Source organism: Hevea brasiliensis, chromosome 9 (assembly GCF_030052815.1).
Source record: "Hevea brasiliensis isolate MT/VB/25A 57/8 chromosome 9, ASM3005281v1, whole genome shotgun sequence".
Lineage (NCBI taxonomy): Eukaryota > Viridiplantae > Streptophyta > Magnoliopsida > Malpighiales > Euphorbiaceae > Hevea > Hevea brasiliensis.
In genome coordinates this window covers 29,396,806-29,417,058 of record NC_079501.1, presented here as the reverse complement: position 1 = coordinate 29,417,058, position 20,253 = coordinate 29,396,806, and the positions used below count along the sequence as shown (strand labels likewise).

General features: G+C 31.7%; 2 protein-coding genes across 2 annotated transcripts; one reads left to right on the top strand and one right to left on the bottom strand.

Annotated features, from left to right (window-relative positions):
- The first annotated feature begins 287 nt into the window (after positions 1-287).
- LOC110653081 (thaumatin-like protein 1) lies at positions 288-1,364 on the top strand. The gene has a single exon (XM_021808693.2). The coding sequence runs from the start codon at positions 410-412 to the stop codon at positions 1,148-1,150; it is 741 nt and encodes a 246-aa protein (XP_021664385.1). The 5' UTR covers positions 288-409; the 3' UTR covers positions 1,151-1,364.
- A 709-nt stretch (positions 1,365-2,073) lies between these two features.
- LOC131182867 (secreted RxLR effector protein 161-like) lies at positions 2,074-19,978 on the bottom strand. The gene is made up of 2 exons (XM_058152211.1): positions 19,567-19,978; positions 2,074-2,141 (listed from the first exon to the last, which is right to left on the bottom strand). The coding sequence occupies exons 1-2, from the start codon at positions 19,976-19,978 to the stop codon at positions 2,074-2,076; spliced, it is 480 nt and encodes a 159-aa protein (XP_058008194.1).
- Positions 19,979-20,253: the final 275 nt, after the last annotated feature.

The window sequence follows — 20,253 nt, the reverse complement described above, 5'->3', positions numbered from 1 at the left end:
ATCAAGGCTAATTATTATATATATTAAGGAAATTAAAAAATAATATTTTTTTAAATATAAAAAATTAATTGTTTTTATTTTTAAAAAAGTGAAATCCAGATTTTTTAAAGATCTTATCTGTATATCGGTGCGCTAATAATCTCTCACGTACCAATTGATTGAGGCAACTGATTGGTTGGTTCCTTGTTTGATTTTTCCACGCTGTGCTCTAAATTTCTAAAGTCTAGACACATTATTCTTTTAACTTCATCCATATTAAGATTTACAGAAAAACTACAGTTTATAGCCGCCTCTACTTTAGTTATTAGAAAGCGTTCACTTGCCATCATCTGCAACAAGCCAAAAGCCGCCCTACTCCTATATATAGACCCGCAAACACCTCGCACCACTCCACCACCATCCATCAACCATGAGTAACTTCAACATTTTTCTCATTTCAATCTTTCTGCTCTCTGCCCTTTTCTTCACTTCCTCTGATGGAGCTACCTTCACCATCCGCAATAACTGCCCTTACACTGTTTGGGCTGCAGCCTCTCCTGGTGGTGGCCGCCGCCTAGACCAGGGCCAGACATGGGAACTTAATGTGCCTGCTGGCACGTCCATGGCTCGTATCTGGGGACGGACAAACTGCAACTTTGATGGCAGTGGCAAGGGTCATTGCCAAACAGGGGATTGTGGTGGAATCCTAGCTTGCCAAGGTTGGGGTGTCCCTCCTAATACTCTGGCTGAATATGCCCTAAACCAATTTGGGAACTTGGATTTTTATGATATATCCCTTGTTGACGGGTTTAATATCCCTATAGAGTTTAGTCCAACTTCTGGTGCAAAAGATAAGTGCCGTCCACTTTTCTGCACTGCTGACATTAATGGGCAATGCCCTAACCAATTGAAGGCTCCTGGTGGGTGTAACAATCCTTGCACAGTGTTTAAGACCAACGAATATTGTTGTACTGAAGGATATGGAACCTGTGGACCTACCGAATTCTCAAAGTTTTTCAAAAGCAGATGCAGTGATGCTTATAGTTACCCTCAGGATGATCCTTCAAGCACATTTACATGCCCTGGTGGGACAAACTACAGGGTTGTGTTTTGCCCTGCGAGATCCCCTCATTTCCCCTTGGAAATGGTCAGAGAAAAAGATGTTGAGTAGCAAGGGCATACATATACATGTTCTGATGTCTAATTATGTGATTCTTTGAAAGCATCTGAAAAATAATCGAGGTCTATCTATGCGTGTGAGTGAATGTGTATTGTAATATTAATCTTGAATAGATAAAAGAATGAAACATGGCTTGTGTGTTTTGTTCTTAGGCGTTGTGCTGCAGAACATGTAATGGAAATAAAGATATCTTTGATCACATAAACATGGGCTTAACTATGCCCAAGTCATTAGTGATAAGTTCAGATATATATGGAATATGCTTATACTTTCAACTTTATGCCAAACTTTTGTACTGTTTTGGATCCTTACCAAACTTTGAAATCATAGTCGTAATTAATGAGCCTAGGAAAAATAGATTGAAAGGATAAGGTGGCAAAACACTTGTCTCTCAAATTCTAAATGCAATCCTCATAAAGCTTGAAAGATCTTCATCGATTACTTCAGCCTTATAGAGTATACTGATTTTTATTAAAATTTAAAATTCATAATTTTAGAGATGCCTTCAAATTAAAATGTATTTATAAAAGTGTCCAATTAAATTTTTTTTTTATAAACAGTGATAATTTTATTAAAAATAAGAAGTTAATAGAAAGGAAAAAACCAGCAAGGAAGGAAGGAACCCAAAGCCAGGATTTCCAAGAAAACAATACACAAGCACAAGGCAAACGGTAAAGCCATAAGTAATTATAAAATAGCCACAAAATCAACAAATCTAAAGCTTCCAGCTGTAGCTTGCAAGAAAATTGCCTTCCCTCAGAGTTTGGTTGAAGGTCACGTGGAAAAGAGCTGCTGCCAGATCCAAGATTTCATAATAGAGCGATTCAATATCGAAGGACCAAGTCAAAAGTCCACAGCCAGTGGGTCCAATTATTTAATGCCGAATAAATGACAGTGTTGTCACTATAAGGGAGTCATTGAAGCTGTTTTGATACAATGAAGAACTTCTGCAGAAAGCCATTTCTGTTGTTTGCAGAATTATCTGCAAGTGGGAAAAAGCTAGTTAAAGATATTTGAATGAATGGCATACTACTGCACATGAATAAAATCAGTAATTGAATTTCAATAATTTATTCTTGGAAAAACTGGGCTTGAGCTAATTTTCCCACGGACAATTATGTTATGAAGAAAACTGATTTTAGAATATAATAAAGTATTTCTTAGTCTTAAATATTGAGAATTGAGCTGTTGCTTGCTTTCATGAGAACATTTTTATCTGCAGTCCCTTAAGTAAAACAAAATTAGATGTTGTACACAATTGAGCTACACTAGTTAATGCAACCATCACTCGAGAAGTGAGGGGAAGCAGCGGTGGAAATCAATCTACAGTCTCTGGAAGAGAGAGAATTTAGAAACTTTTCCCTTTTTCTCCTTCTCCTTAATTATTTTTTGTGAGGAAATTCTTTTTCTAGATTAAATTCGCAATAAACTCAAAATATAAATATATAAAATTTATATTTTAAATAGATAAATTTTATTATTTATTTTATGTTTAAATTTATGATGAAGTAGATATAAATAAAATTCCCTTTTTGTGGTATGGCAGCCAGGAATCTTTTAATGAACTCTCGACAGTACTCTTTCCTTTGCAAATTATCTCTGCCCTTTCTTTCTCCCCTTAATGTTTATGGAAATAGAAAGAAGAGACCAAGAGAGTGGAGAGAGAAAGAGAAGAGAGAATATGAGTTTTTTTTTTAATTATTTATAATATGTCATGCGAAATATTCATGTAACATTATATTAGCATGAACATATTTTAATTTCAATTTTAATTTTAAATAAAGTTTAATTAAAATTTTAAAATCCTGATCTAAAATTGAAAATTTTTAATTAAAACGTTACAAATTACAAAGGTTTCATTATATTTTATTTTAATTTAAATGTAAATTTAAAATTTTATAATTTTAAAGATATAATTTTTATTTTATCCAATTAAAATTCATTAATAATAGGAGTAGCATTTTCTTTGGCTCTTATCACAACTTTTGACTTGTCTGTGATATATATATATATATATATATATATATATATAGCCATTTTTTAAATTAATCATGTTTTAGGTTTATCCATAGCTTAAGGTTTTCTTTTTGTTTTAAAAGGCCAAGGAGAAAAAAAAATATGGGCTAATAATCCTTCAGTGGTATTAATTAATCATGGGTTTCTCCAAGTTGAAATGCACCATAAATTAATCCATTTCTTGTATTTTTGAGCTAATTTGGATCCAGACCTTTTTTTTTAATGAGCCACTAAGCCAAGGCCTATGTGAAGAGGAGATGATTGGGTAGACCTACTATTCACTTGAATTATTGGCAGCATAGATCCATTTACAATTTTTTTTTTTTTACAGCAAGAAGTGAATTAATATGCTGTCAAAAAAAGAAAGTAAATTAATATGATTAAGGATCGGATACCGCTATGAAACCTTGAGCTCATATATATTATGATTATAATGAAATTAACGATTATTAAATATTTATATTTATATTTATTATATATATTTTAATTAATTTTGATATAAATTTTTTAATTTAATAATTATTAAATTCATTTTAAAATGAGATTAAACTTATATTAAATACATCTTTAAGAATTCTATCATCAATGAGTGTATCTAAAAAGAGGGAAAAGTACAAATTAATACACTATACTTTTACACATTTTCAGTTCGAGAATTAAACTAAATTTCATTGTAAATCAAGAATTATACTATTGCACCATTAGAACTTTAGGGATTAAGTGGCTAATAGCGTTAATTGTGTTAATGTGGTGTTAATGCGGCATGTAACACCAATGTCACGTCTGATGTAACATGCTAATGTCAGCACCACGTCTGACATGGCATGCTAACATCAATGCCATGTCAAGTCACAAAAACAAAACAAAATAAAGTTTTAACCCTAAATGTTAAAAGAGTGAAAATTTCGAAAGTGCATGAAAAAAATAAGAAAGAGAGGGGGATAGAGAGGGAGACGAAAGAAATAATAATAATAATAATACTAAAGTTAGGAAAGAAAGGGTGACATGGGAGGGAGAGAGAGAGAGAGAGAGAGAGAGAGAGAGAGAGAGAGAGAGTGACTGTTACTTTGCCACTCTCTCTCCACATCTCTCTCGCTTTGCCACTCTCTCCCATGCTCTCTATTTTCATGTTTACCTCTCTCTATCTTTTTCTCTCCTCTCTCCTATCATCAAGTCACTTTGTCTTTCTCTCTCTCTCTTTCTCACTCTCATTCTCCTAATTTTTTATCTCGTAAATAGTTGAAGTGAAAAAGAGAGGAGGAGAGTTGGATAAGAATTAAGAGATAAACAAAAAAAGAGATAGAGAGGCAAATAGGAAGAGAGAGAAATATAGGGAGGGAGAGAGGGAGAGAAAACGTGTGGGGGAGAGAGAGAGAGAGAGAGAGAGAGAGAGAGAGAGACCCCTATATCTCTTTCTCCCTTTCTATCTCGCTATGTCTCTTTTGCTCCATCCCTCTCTCTCTCTCTCTCTCTTTATATATATATATATGTCTCCCTCCCCCCCCCCCCCCCCTAACAACAAATGCCACTTTTTTTTTTTTAAATTTCTCTCATTCTCCCTTCCTCCCTCTATTTCCTATTTTTTTCCATGTATTTCTAAAATTTTTACACATTTAGCATTCAAGATTAGAACTTTGTTTTATTTATAATTTAGAAACTTATACTTTCAACCTTTTTCAATTCATGGATGGGCTTATGTGTGGCACTGACGTGGCACTACTTTGATGATGTGGTGCTAGCATGGCGCCACTTTGATGGCATGGCATTGATGTGCACATCAACATGCCACTTCAAACACAACGTTGACATCAGCATGCCATGTCATTGCAATTAACAATGTTACCCAACTTTTCCTCGATTTGCTAACAGCGCAATAGTATAATTCGCAATCGCAATAGTATAATTCGCAATTTGCAATGAAACTTAATTTAATCCTCGAATTAAAAATGCATTAAAGCAATAGTACTAAATTGTACTTTTTTCTTAAAAATAAATCATTTAATATTAAATTTTTTTAAAAGGAATAAAATTTAAATCATACATTTCATCTGCCATTTATTCTTAAGACTGAAATGGTAGTCTCAATTTTATTTTATGGTTTTATCTCATTACTACTTGACATTAAAACCTTATTTTGTTTAATTCTATGATAAATTCATTTCATTTACAAATGAATTTTTTGTTTTGTATGATTGAAGAATTTAATTCAAAATATTATTTTTCTAAAATTACCCTTCTATATCTATTATTACATATAACTTCTTTTAAAAAAAAATAAAAGTATGAATGTTTAAAATAGTTATAATGCCATTTGCTTGTGTATGCATTTGTCTGTCTACATCTATATATGTCTGTGTCTAAGTCTGTCTATTTACGCTTGTGTCTATCTATTTGAGTGTTTATATTTATGTCTATATTTGTCAATCTGTATCTATATGTGTCTGTGTTTGTATTTGTGTCTATGCTTGTCTGTCTATATGTGTCAATGTTTGTGTTTGTATTTGTATCTATGTATATCTATCTATATTTGTGTCTATCTATTTTTGTGTATATGTCTATCTGTTTATATCTGTATATGTCTGTGCCTATATTTGTATCTGCATTTGTGTCTATCTGTTTATATTTGTATATTTCTGTGTCTATTTATGTATATGTCTGTATTTGTATCTGTTTCTATTTGCCTATTTATGTCTATATATGTCTGTATTTATGTATGTATGTCTTTCTATGTCTATTTATGTCCATATCTATATACATTTATGTCTATGTTTGTATCTATATTTCCTAAAACATCATCTCTCAGGCTATGAACATTATTCCTAGCCTTCAATCTCCTATAGGAAGCAAGGTTGTACTTTGCACCTCGCTGACACACAAAGGATATACTATTCTTACTAAATTTTAGGCAAAATGTCCAAAACTATCCAAGATTCTATACTGAATACTAGATGGTCTCACTCTGTAGATGTTACTTTTACTTTGTGACTACACTGAAATCTCTAGTCTTATGGTAACTTCTGATATAACTCTAGTTCATGCTAGGGCAATCGACTTATTGACTTTAATTATTGCCCAACTGTGACCTTTGATGTTCTAGCTCAAGGGCTTTAAATCACTAACTGAGATTTCTAAGATTTTCTGCAGAAATAAAACTCTATTCTGGCATAACTATATCAAATCAGAGGCCATTTGCAAACACCCTTATCATGGAACACCATGGGGAAGTATGCAGCTCTATACAATAATCCCGTGTCGGTACTATAATCTATAGCTTACAGCATAAACATTGAAAATATTGCATAGTTACTATTGTATGTCCCAACAAACTAGGTTTTCCAATCTCTTATTTCTCTCTAACCCACTGATACTATAAACTTGCCATGACTGGGCTATCCACTGATAACTGCCAGCGGCGGTACCCTTACCTCCATCTAGGGCAGCTATACTACCATAACTCATATTTACATACTCGTGCCTTGCACTAGATAGGCATGCTAATTAGCCCTATTTTGACAAAAACATGACATTTTTTAGAGTACATATCCCCTTGGCAGACCTCAACATGTCTACTAGCTCAAGTTCACATTATCATGTACTCCATGAAGACTAAGATACTAAACTAAAGCACTCTTACACTACCCAAAGAATAATGCTGAATATAGAAACAAATAGTTACAGAAAAAGACGAAACAGAAACCTGTACTCCACATGTGACAACTCTAGGTACACACTTTCCCATGAATCTAGAGCCTAAGCTCTGGTATCAACTTTGTCACAACCCGATTCTACGGCTAGATCGGCATTAGGATCTAGGCCGACATAAAGCCCCCGAGGCCTATAGTAAGCCTTACTGTTCCCAAATCCATAACTAGGGCCAAAATTAAATCCCAACACGCAAAATAAAATAAAATAAAATATTATATTTTTTATTTGGGCTAACCCAACTCGATACTTATCAGAAACTAATTTGGGCTAACCCAACTCGATACCTATCAGAAACTAAAGCTAGGGGAGCCTAGCTCAACCCTGATACCATCATTTACAAACTATTTAAATATCATAAAAATATTTCATTTACTAATACCAAAAATACATAACCCAATGTCACATCGGAGTTCTAGTTATTAAATAGATAATTAAATAAATAAATAAGTAGATGCAAGAAATTATTAAATTAAGAAGTATAACCTGCAGAGGAAAAATACAGGTTAGACTCGAAGAAATAAACACGTTCCTCCTACAACTTGGGAAATATATTTCAACAGGAATGAGCATTCAATTTAGAGAGTTTAGATATTAATTATAAGTGTAATTTCTACAACTATCTAAAACTAGTACAATCCTACCATGAAATGCACATCCATCACATATAACAATTAATTCACCTAATATTCGCATAAGAAGTTAATTTGGAGCTACTCACACACCCAGTGTATCACATCAATATATACATATGGGAGCTGATCTCCTATACAACTCTCTTAATCTAATACCTGCCAGTAAGGTTAACTTAAGCTAAACTTTCACTTAATAATCCAAGTACGGGGGTCAGCGAGATCAACTCAAAGTCGTACTCATTCCAACTTATCCACAAAAAGGATCAGGTCCTAGTGAGTCAAGCTCCAACCGCTCTACCCATCCTATCTATAACCAATAACACACCACACGCACGCCGACACATGCACACGGCTCTAAATTATCCTCAGGGCGACAATCACAAATAAATAGTAATAATTAAATATGCAGCAATCAAAATGTCCCTAATATATTAACAATATGCATAATTAAATATTTATAAAATATATAAGTATGCCAGATATATAATTAATATTGAAATTGCAAAAATAATCAATATCCAACTCACGGACTGATCGACTGAATTGTCGTTGGTCTGGCTCGAAGGAGAAGGCAGCCAGCACTGATTACCTAAATATACACACTGATCTCTATCAAAAGACTACCAAAATTAAATAATTAATTCAAGCTATAAAATCAAAATAAATCCTACAATTTTTTCAAAGTTTTGGCAGAACCTCCTCTATAATTGGACCTAACCCTCTGCAAGAAAATTCAACCAACAACAACAACACATGGCCTCAGGCCTACAACAATAATTATAATACACATCCGGAGCTTATAAGAATCCTAATATAGGTCCAATCCTCCAAACTCCAGTTCAAGTCCCTAACTCTTCTACAATCTAAATAATTATTTTCAGCACTTTAAAAATTATAAAATATTCCTAGAGGTCCTCTATATCGTCCTTGTATTAATTAAAATTAATTTACTTAATTTTACTAAGTCAGAAATATTTAGGGGTGTGCAAACGGTCGGTTCGGTTCCGAACCGAACAGATTGATAAGAGAAAACCGAACCGAATCGAACCGATAAATTTTGGTTCAGTTCGGTTTTAAACCGATCAAACCGAAATTTATAAAATTTCATATTTTTAACATTAAATCTAAATAATAAAAACATAAAAACAAAAAAAATTAGAAATCAAAACTAAAAAATCTTTAGGTTTGGTTCGGTTTTCTTTGATTTCGGTTCGGTTCGATTCAGTTCGATTCAATTTGATTCGATTTTTTTTGATTTCCTATATATATTAATAATTTCGGTTCGGTTCGGTTTTTTTGTTTTTTTATGAAAATAACCGAACCGAACCGATTAACCGAAATTATCAAAATTATAAATAGAACCGAACCAATTAAATTTTAAAACCGAACCGATTGAACCGAATTAATCGGTTTGGTTCGGTTTTTCGGTTTAAACCGAAAACTGCACACCCCTAGAAATATTTTATAGATTTATCAGCTAGTTTAACCAAGGTAAAAATTATACAACTTAAGTTCGGGACTACCTTTGTAAATTCTGCTACTTGGAACTCGTTTGGGACATTTGAAAATGTTGGGATCAACTATAATATTGACTATGTTCTGCGACAGGCCGCTGAGCAATCAGATAAGGCCAAAAACTCGGTCTCGAGCACCGGTGAGCTATCATCTATCTGATTGCACCTAAACAAAGCCTAAAATTATTAATAATTATCATATAATTATATTTAATTTTCAAGCGTGAAAAAGTTAAAAATCTGACCAAGCGATTTGGATCGTCCAATGATTACCTTTTTCAAATGATGTCCAATCAGAGTGAGGTCGGTCCCATCTCGAAGGTCTCGATGCACTGAGTCCATTAACAACCTCCGATCATCGATCCAATGGTCGGATCGTCTTAGATCTGAATAGACTCAACTCAACTCAACTCAACTAAGCCTTTATCCCAAAAATTTGGGGTCGGCTATATGGATTCGCTTTTTCCACTCTGAACGATTTTGGGTTAAATCCTCAGAAATGTGTAATGCTTCTAAGTCATGCTGTACTACTCTCCTCCAAGTCAATTTAGGTCTACCCCTTTTTTTCTTTCTATCCTCTAGCCTAATGTGCTCTACTTGTCTAACTGGAGCCTCCGTATGTCTACGCTTCACATGACCAAACCATCTCAATCTCCCTTCTCTCAACTTATCTTCAATTGGCACCACTCCTACCTTTTCTCTAATACTTTCATTACGGACTTTATCTAGTCTAGTATGGCCACTCATCCACCTTAACATTCTCATCTCTGCAACTCTTATCTTAGATCTGAATAGAAATCTTAAAAAATCTAAAAATTCTCTCATCCATATCTCACCCATCCAACTACTAAATGCTGCAAAATTTATATCAAAAGAAAGCTCTCGGAATTAGCTTTCCAACGCCATCAGAATCCCCTTGATGGACGTTAGATGAAGCCAAAATTGCCCTTAGAAGTTGCTGCCTGTGTGCGCGTGCTTTCTCTCTCCTCCCTCATTTATCGCTGCTTCTGGTGGTTTTGGCCACCGTTCACCACTCCCTAATGGTCGTTGGTGCTTGCTGACACCATGGACGAGGCTCGCTGGCGTTGGGTGGCTAGCCGGAGAAAGAAAGAAAGGAAGAAGGAAAGTGAGAGATAGATAGAGAAAAGGTGGTAGGGGGGGGGGGAGAGGGGGGAGTTCTGCCGGTTTTTGGGTATTTTATTTTTTTGCAGCAAAAGGTGATAGAGATAAATATTTTTGCAGCAAATATTTAGAAGCAAGCTGCCAAATGCAGCAAATCGTCACTTCAATCACTTTATATACATATATATATATATATATATATACTTAATAAATTAATTAAACATAATAATAATAATAATAATAATAATAATAATAATAATAATAATAATAATAATAATAATAATACTAATAGTAGTAATTATACTAAATTTAAAAAATGTTAAAACATAAAACTATAATCTAAACTCAATAATCCAAAAGATTAAATCCAAAACTTCATAAAAATTTTCATAAAATATATTAAAATAAATAAATAATATTTAAATACTATATAAAAACTATAAAATTTATATTTTAAAATTCAGGTTATTACAATTTTTTCCTCTTAAGAAAAATTTGTCTCTGAATTTTAAATAAAAGGGTTAAGGAAAAGAAGGTGGTTGTTCATTGCTCCTTAAACTCTATGTATGTTGCTGAACCCATTCTGTTGCTAATTCCTGCAATGCAAAGCTGTGACTCACATTGCATGCTTACAATGTGTCATGAAGCACCCTTTTGAAATAACTACTTTTACACGTACCTTACCCGAGGTCATTGCTGATTATGTTAGCCATTAAAGCTTTAGTAAAACTTTCCCCATGCTAAAGCACCTGTACTTCTTATTTCAATGATATTGTGAACTTCCCGCTTACTTCATACCTCTAATCAGGTCCTTATACCAACTCCTACCTATCTCATAGGTAACCAGCTGTATAGAGTTTCATCCAAAAGCCAAACGTTCCTTACACCATCTATTGACATCAAAAAAAAAAATGAACTGATTTCTCCTCTTACATGATAAGAGTTTATTTATTCTCGAACCACCCAGTCAACACGACTTATTACATCATACTCCTTTTTTGAAAAGGGAGTTCCTTAACTTCTGCTTGAAACTTCTTACTATCTGACATATTTTCTAACACATTGGCATTTCGATCGAGGCTCCACCGCCCCCTTAAACCTGTCATTTTACCATAACTTATCCTAAACATCCCTTAATGTCCCTCTCATACTATTCCCTTTTATCTTTTCTCACTTTGTAACTTTTCTTTGAAGATAGCCATCCTATTAGCGTTAACTATAACCTTTCTACTTCATAATCCTAACTTGACTGTTAACTCCATTACTTCTATAATCTTAACTCTGCAATTGGTTCCCCCTAGCACATCCACCATATAGTATCACATTATAACACTAACCTACTACTCATACTATATAACACAAGTAATTCACTAAAGATGATTTTTCCTGTACCTCCTTCCTAACATAACAATCAAAATATTATTGTTCCCTACTAGCCTTTGTAAGGAATTGTTCTTTATAGTTAGATAGGTATCCTTGAACCTTTAAGTTTCACCTGAACTAGCAGGGCAATAGTGAACATTTATTCTGTCAATATCCCTGACAAGATACCCTATGCATCCCTTCTTTTTGATATAGCCATATCTCTTGATCCTCTTTCATTCTTGATATTACGTATGCACTTACCATCATTTTCGCCTCAAGAGATTGAGTACTTACTAGTGCCCATTAAATTATCAATTAATTGGGTCAGCTTGACACACTTCCCTTCTTAACACAATCTCCTAAAACAGAAACACGAGCTAATTTAAAAAGAAGGAGAATTCTTCTCCTACAATTTATAGTACACCATTGTTTGATAAACAATGTTTAGCTCATACCCCTTAGTCTTTCTTTTCAATTTCCTTATTTCTTTGCAATTATTGTGCTTTATTGCAAGAAATCAGTTGTACCTACTCTTTGTTGTACTGTTGTCCCATCTGATATATCATCTTGGAATTTGCAATCCCTTTTTTTCTATTCTTCATTTGTCCTTCATACTTTAATTATTTGTCTAATGCTTCTTATACTTAGTTATATTCTAGAAGATAAAGCACTAATAGATTCTTTCATATCTACTCCAATCTTACCAACTATCACTTCTATAATCTACGTACTTCCTAATAACTTGTAATTACATTTATACCTATCTTGTCTTATCCTGTCCTTTACCAGTGTTTTGTTTCATATTATTATACTATCACTCATATTTTCTTACATAATTATCTTGTTCGTTACACTGAAAATAACTGCCTAACTCCAACTAGAGACTCTAGGTCTCACCATTCTGAATTTGAACATCAAACCTCTGTGCCATTATCCCTCATTCCTTTCTTCCATCAGGCATATTTGAATCCATTAGGTTGAGTTTTATTCAACTTACTACCTACTGACTTCGCCTCTTTGTCTAATAAGACTATTCGAGTTATCGTTGCACACCCTCAGGTTGCTATCTACTTTGGTTGCCTATCTCACCTAAGTTTCCTCATACTGTTAATAATCTAAAAAGTCCTTGTCCCATTGCCCCTCATTCCACCTTGGGAACAAAACAGGTGAAGTCTAATCCAGATCCTACAACTCTGAGCTCTATGTTTTGGCTCCTAATACTACACTAATTACGACCTGCTCTGAGTTTTGCACTTCTAAGTTCTATATCATGACAACATTCTCCCTAATGCCATCATTTTCTAAGCTCTCTATCCTTATTTTTCTATTTATCTTTTTTGCCTTCCCTAGAACCACATTTGCCTCGTCTGTATCTTGGGTATATTCTTCCTATTCTTATCATAATCTGGGCTTTTTAATTTGTTCTTTAGTCAACTCCTTTTATCTTACCCAAGACCGAACTTTGATTATTTTATTCTTTAACTCTATTTTCTTTCTTGACCGCACTATCATGTTAGAAACTTGTATTCCTTCACTGTCTCTATCAAGTCATCAACACTTTGATGTTACTCAGAATAGGTCCTCTAACTACTCTAGCTAGTACTTAATTCAAAATTAAAAATAATTTATATTATTGTCATTAAAAAATATATAAATTAAAATATTACATAATTATTCTCATATATCAAGAAAATATAGTATTACAAAGACAATCTTCTTATATATCAAAACTCAACTTTGAGTTACTATTTCGATAACAGTATTGTAAAACTTTTATTAGGTTTTTATTATTATTATTATTCTTTCAATTGATTGATCCTCCCAATTTTTATCTTAGGTTTTTTAATGATTAATTTTAAAATTTTATCTCATTTAAATTGTTTTTAATTATTAAATAATTATATTTATATTAACTACCATACATGATCTATTTTAAAATAATTTAAATTGGCTTTATTTATAATAAAAATCATTTTACTTAATATATTAATTTGATAAAGTATAAAAAAAATAAAAAAAAATCAATTAAAATAGAGTTTAATTTCTTATTTAAAAGCTAACAAACTCAATTTCTTTTTTATTTTTTTTTATAGTTTTTTTATTTTAGTCTTGTCTTTTATTTCAATTAAGAAACAATTAATGTAAATAATAATACTATTCTTTAAAAAATATAAATAATAATATTATTTACTTATAATTATATTATATTAGCCTATATTAATTATAATTATAAGATAATAGTGTTGTAATGGTATTAATCATGTTTATTAAAAAATCATGTTCATTACTCAATGACGTGTTAATCATTAATAATTTTTATCAACAGAAAGTTGAAATTAATATAAATCAAAATTTATTGATCATGCATACTGCAAGTTGTGATATTTATCAATATAATTTTATAAAATATTATTTATAAAAAATAAATAAGTAAATGGCTGTTCTGGGGAGATTTCTATACGTCCCTCGGCATGTGTTGCACTAAGACACTGCCTCCGTGAATTAGCCTGTACAGTTTTCGATGTTAATAAAAAAAATTGGATTGAATTAAATTATTTTGATTTAATTAATTTAATTTTTTAATTTTATCAATTTTATTTTATTTAAAATTTTTAATATATTTAATTTTTAATTTAATTTAATTTTTTATCAATTAAAATCAAAAAAATTTATTAAATTAAATAATAAAATAATTTAAATAATTTTTTAATTTAAGATGCATAAATATCAAGATCTAAAATACATAAATCTAACTCAAAGAATAAAATTTTTAATATTTTTAATTTAATGTAACAAAATTAAATTGGATCATTATTTTTTAATTTGATTCAATCTACTTAACTTTAAGTAATTGATTCAATTTAATTTATATTTTTAAGTAATTTAATTTTTCTATTTTTAACACCTAATTTGATTTGAAATCGAATGAACCGAATGCTAATGCTGTCCTTTATCCGTGAAACACTTCGAATTTCCCCTTCATAACAAATAACAATAACAGTAATAATAATATAATTACGGATAAGAAAGCTTAAAAAAATTAAAAATAATCAGCCGTCATATCATATTAATAAATCTGCTCTGCCTGAGATCTAAATGACCCACTCCCTCATATCATATCCGCACGCGATACTCGCAATAATCCCCGCGATGGTGCAAATATTTTTAAAATAAAATTTATTTATTTATTAAAAAAAATCAAAACATTTATGATTTTTAATGTTGTAGCTAATTTTTTTTTTTATTTTATAGGTAAAAGTTAATTAGTTGCCATAATTATAATTAAAAAAATTAAATTAAATTTAAAACAATAATAATAATATGATTTTTAAAATATTATTTAAGTAATAAAATAATTCATTAATTTAAACTTAATAACTAAGTAATTTTTTATTTATTATATAAAGTATATTATAACATAATAATAATAATAATATTAAAATAATCACACTGTTCTACAAAGGTGCTTTGGAGACTGCATTGGTCTATCTTGAAAGCTTGTACATATTTTTTTGAAAAAGATCTCCAGAGCACCTTTGTACATACTTTTCTTTAGTGCGCATTGGTCCATCAACGGTTCATCTTGGAAGCTTGTACATACTTTTCTTTAGTGCGCATTGGTCCATTCTGAAGCCTTGAAACAAAACCACATGGCAATAGATCAGTGGTGATGTATGCGCACTAAAGAAAAGAAAAGTATAAGAAGTAAACATGCAAAGCACCTGACAAGTAACATGCCACAAGGTCTAAGCAAGGTTGATGCCACACCAAGGATGGTGACAAGTCAATATATGCACTACTCTTGAAAAGAGAAAAGTGAAAGAAACTTAAGCAAAAGCTTAACTTGTACATATGAAAATAATAACCAACATAGCATATGAGAGTTTCTAGTAAATATATAATCCAACCATAACTAGGAAAAATAAAGACATAGGTAAAATAGGAAGCATAAGTGAACTAGGAAAAGAAATGAGTCTTCAAATCTCCACCATTGGATTGCGACACACAATGATGAAGAGTGAAGACCATGGGATGCCACACATTTTCTTAGATGAGATAGGGATGACATATATTCTCATTAGGACAGGTAAATAAGAGATAGATTAGCATTCCTTATTTTAACATCACCTTGTCCATAACTAAATGGGTAATTATCATATTAAAACATATCCAAAACCCTATTTTTATCTTTCCACAGCCACGTATGTGCTTATTGGGCCTCCATGTCCTCTTCTAAGGCCTACAAAGCCATCCTCACATGGACCCTCGAACTGGGACTCTTTGAGGTCCAGTCCTTTAAACCCTAAACGGGTTTAACTTTTAGTCATAGATCCAGCCCATTCTACTATCTCCAACATATTTTCCATGTCCCATAGACAAGTCTTGGTGAAGGTCTTGATGTGTTAGAAATTGACCTATGTATGCATTATGTGTGCATTATGACGTGGCAAATCAAAATGACTGAATTTAATTAGCTATATTATGATAATATTATATTATATATGAAAAAATAATAAAACAAAAATTACATCTAAAAAATTAAATCATAAATACGTATAGTGAATGCAAATAAATTCATTGCAATGTATGGACATAATCCAATAACAATTGTATATATATTGAATCTAAAAATTCAGATTTTAAAAATCCAGGTTGAATTCCATGTCCATAGCTTTGTTATCAAATAAGTTGCACATTAAAAAAAGGTAAATAATCATTTAGTCCCTAAGATTTGACAATATTAATGTGTAGGTCCTTCTATTTTTAAAAGGCAATTAATTAATGCCTAAAGTTTAATTCTGTTAATCATAAGGTCTTTCAATCCAATTAGACACTAGTTTTTCGTTAGCCAAAGAAAAAAAATGGGGTCAAATGCTAGATAAACAAATTTTATTCCAAAAATGCCCCTATTTAGAAACCTTAAATCTTTCTCTCAGAAATACCCAACGACCATTGCCGTCCAAGAAACCATGTTGCTCTCATTCATCCTATCGTACACCTTACGTGCACACAATATTTCCTTGCATTTTCATCAAAGTCTACCAAAATAAGAGCTTAAAACATAAAAATAAATTAGGTTGAATTTAATTAAAAACTAACCTGGTTTAGTAGAATCCACAACTAAACCTGATTTAGAGAAATCAATTACTGTTTCAAGGCTCTTGACTTCAATTTTTGAAGTATCAGTGTGGTTTTCCCCTTCCAACTAACCCAAGATAGATGGCCGTGTTTTCTCCAATTTTTTTCAATATTCTTGGAGAAGAAAGTGAGATCATGAGATAGGGAAAAAAGGAAACTAACATTTTAAGTTGGAGATTTTATGGGTCCTACATCAAGCCCATAATCTCTTGGCCCACACTAAAACATATCCACAATTGAAAATAGAGAACCCACTTAATCAGATCAATGAAATTGAGCTATCATTATGCTTCAAATCAGTTTCAATCAATTTGAAATTGAAACTCACAATAATATTGCCCATAAATAGATTAGTTTTCTCATATTGTCCCACTTGGGCAATACTACTATGACTAAGACTAAGACTAAATTTGAAACAACTCTAATAATCTGTTAGTCCAATAAGATTGCCAAAATCGAATCATAGCAGTAGCTATATTATTATACAACACAACACCTTCTATAATTACACATTTCAACAATTTTATTGACATGAACAAGATGTGGTAGTGTGATAAGATACAACAACATTCACTTTATGATCTAATAAACAAGTATTGTTGTCTCTTATCGGTCACCAATTTCTTTACTTTATGCAACTCAAGTACGCTTTAGAAATTCTTTATGACTTAAATAAGTCTGTATATCTTAAATTATTAAATCTCGAGACATATAAATGTGTCACAAGACATACAATCAAGGTTATAAACTTTAATGCCCCAAGCCTTTGCTTAAAATGACATAAATCTTAAGTCTTTAATCATAAAATATTTTCTAAGCAAAATATTATTCTATTGATATTTATTGTAAAAACACAACATATAATAAAAACAAAAACAACAACATATATAGGGCAAGAACAGCCTCCCACTAACCTAAGGTATCAAAAGACTTCGCTAAACCCATTCTGGCAACATGTTTTTGATAGATATTAGGTCGAAGTCCCTTAGTTAATGGATTAGCTATCATATCATCTGTACCCATATGCTCTACTACAACTTTACTTTTTTAACAAGCTTCTTTAGTGTCAAAAATTTGACTTCCATATGTTTAGATCCTGTGATGTTCTTATTGTTTTTAGCAAACAATACAGTTGGAAGATTATTATAGTAGTAATGTATAGGTCTACAATTGGAGTCAACAATAGACAATTCAAAAATGAGGTTTTGTATCCATATAGCTGATAAGTAAAGTATCGTTCCCACGAGGAATTGTGTTTGAGTACTAGACTATAGTTGTTTCGATTATTTAGACTAATGACAATTTGTAAGAACTAAATTTACTAAATGTAGTAATTTAAGTAGAAAATAAAGAAAATAGGCAATGGGTAGTGTAAATAAAGTGTTAATCTAAGCAAAAATTAACTAAATTAATAATGGGCAAACAAAAACAAAGACTAATTAATAGTAAAATTGATTCCAAAGTTGGGGTTTATAAATTAAATCTATTGGAATTTGCGTTGGGTTATCCAATTTTAAAAGAAAATAAAGTTTGAAGGTGATTGATTCTAAAATTCTTTGATATCTTTTTCAAGCAAACCAAAGAGTATTTTAAGAAAACCAAACCTACTTTCGTTCGATATTTGATTAACTTAAAACCTATTAAGTTTTGTAATCAATCAATGAATCCTCTTAAAATCCTAGTTTATTTCTAAATCTAGGAGATTTTAAGTTCTAATATTTGATTATCCATCAATGATTTTCACCTTTCGATCATTCAATCAAAGATTAAAAACTAGACCCAATGGGATCCAACATTAGGTAAGTGATAAAGCACACAAGGAAAAGAATCAAAACTCATATTTATATAAATCTAGATAAAACCCAATCCAAATCCACAAATAGATTTAAAATAGTACAACCCAACTCTGAAATTTTAGAAAAACTATTCTATCATGATAAAATTTACAAGAGGAAATGATAAAACTAGCAAAAGAAACATAAAAATAGATTAAGAAATAGAAAAACCCAGGGGAAGGAGAGCCCAAAACTCTGAAAAACTGCAGGTGGACATCACTTGGTAATAACTCTCTAGAGAAATGGTGTGTTCTTTCTTGCATTTTTTTTTTCTTTTCTTTGTTTCTTCCCGTTTCCTCTTCACTTCTTCTTCTAGCAAAAGCTAGAAAATGATGAATTTATATGGTCCCAAAAAGTTGCCCTAAAGGTGAATAGGAGCCAAGGAGTGGATAGAAAATGAGGTGTAAAATTATCCAAGTCAGCAGCAATTTTCACGTTCTGAGCAGTCTGCTTAGGGTACTGCTTAACCCTAAGCAGCTTCTTTAGCAAATTTCAGCCTCTGGTTGTACTGTCTAATTAAGGTTAAGCAAACCTTTAGCAAATCTCGGCAGACTTGGAGTAAAATGGACTTTTCTGCTCCTGCTTGACTTCTAGCTTGACTTGTGCTGCACCTTAAGCACTGCCACTTTACCCTAAGCAGGATCTTAAGTAATTCTTGGAAGGTTGTGGAGTAAAAGCTTGAATATGTAGGATTTAAGCCGTGCTTGACTTTCAGCTTGAACAGGATTAAGGTTAAACTTATATAACATACCCTAAGCAACATCATAAGCAAAATCTCAAGCAAATTTCGGCTAACTTGCTCTTTCAAAGCTTGATTTCTTCAACTTTCCTCCGTGCTTAAAGAATTCCAAATTTCTTTAAATCACTTCCTAATGCACTCATTGATCTTATATTTACCACAAAATCCTATCAAAAATAACGAAATTACAAAAATCAAATATAAAGTATCTAAAGTTAATAAATAAGCTAAAATAACGCTAAAAACATAAAATATATTAAAATATAAGGGCAAAATGGATGCAAAACTATTCTAAAATGCCTATATGAAATGAGTATAACAACAGCTTGTGTAGTTGCACCATAACACGCTATAAACTCAACTTGCACTTTAGAAGATGATACTATAGTCTGCTTAACACTTTTCCAAGACACAGCTCCGCCAGCTAACATAAAAACATATCCTGATGTGGATTTCTGATTATATGAACAATCGGCAAATTCAGAATTAGTATATCCAACCAATTCAAGATGCTCAACTTGTTTATATGTCAACATGTAATCTGTAATTCCTTTGAGATATCTCATAACCCTTTTAGCAGTAATCCAATGTTCTTTTCCAGTATTAGACTGATATCTACCAAGAACACCAATTGCAAAAGCAATGTTAGGTCTACTGCAAACTTGTGCATACATCAAGCTTCTAATTGCACTAGCATAAGGTATTACTTTCATAGATTCTCTCTCAATTTCATTCTTAAGTGATTGTCCCATACTCAACTTATCACCCTTAGCTACTGGCACATCCCAAGATTTGCAATTTTGCAAACTGAATCTCTTCAATATATGTGTTTTTGAGAGAGACCTAGTAAGTTTTGAGATCTGTCCCTATGAATTTCAATTCCAAGGACAAAAGATGCTTCACCAAGATCTTTCATGTCAAAATGTCTAGATAATAGCTGCTTTACATCACGTAGCATTCCTAGATCATTATATGCAAGCAAAATATCATCTACATAAAGTATAAGAAAAATGAATTTGCTCTCACT

Bases quoted from the DNA above. Each gene is read 5' to 3' on its own strand.
- LOC110653081 (XM_021808693.2), top strand. From the start codon at position 410: ATGAGTAACTTCAACATTTTTCTCATTTCAATCTTTCTGCTCTCTGCC.
- LOC131182867 (XM_058152211.1), bottom strand. From the start codon at position 19,978: ATGGGACAATCACTTAAGAATGAAATTGAGAGAGAATCTATGAAAGTA. The intron at 2,142-19,566 runs GTGCAACTACAC...TCCCACTTGCAG, and splicing joins TGAGTTTATAGCGTGTTATG to ATAATTCTGCAAACAACAGA.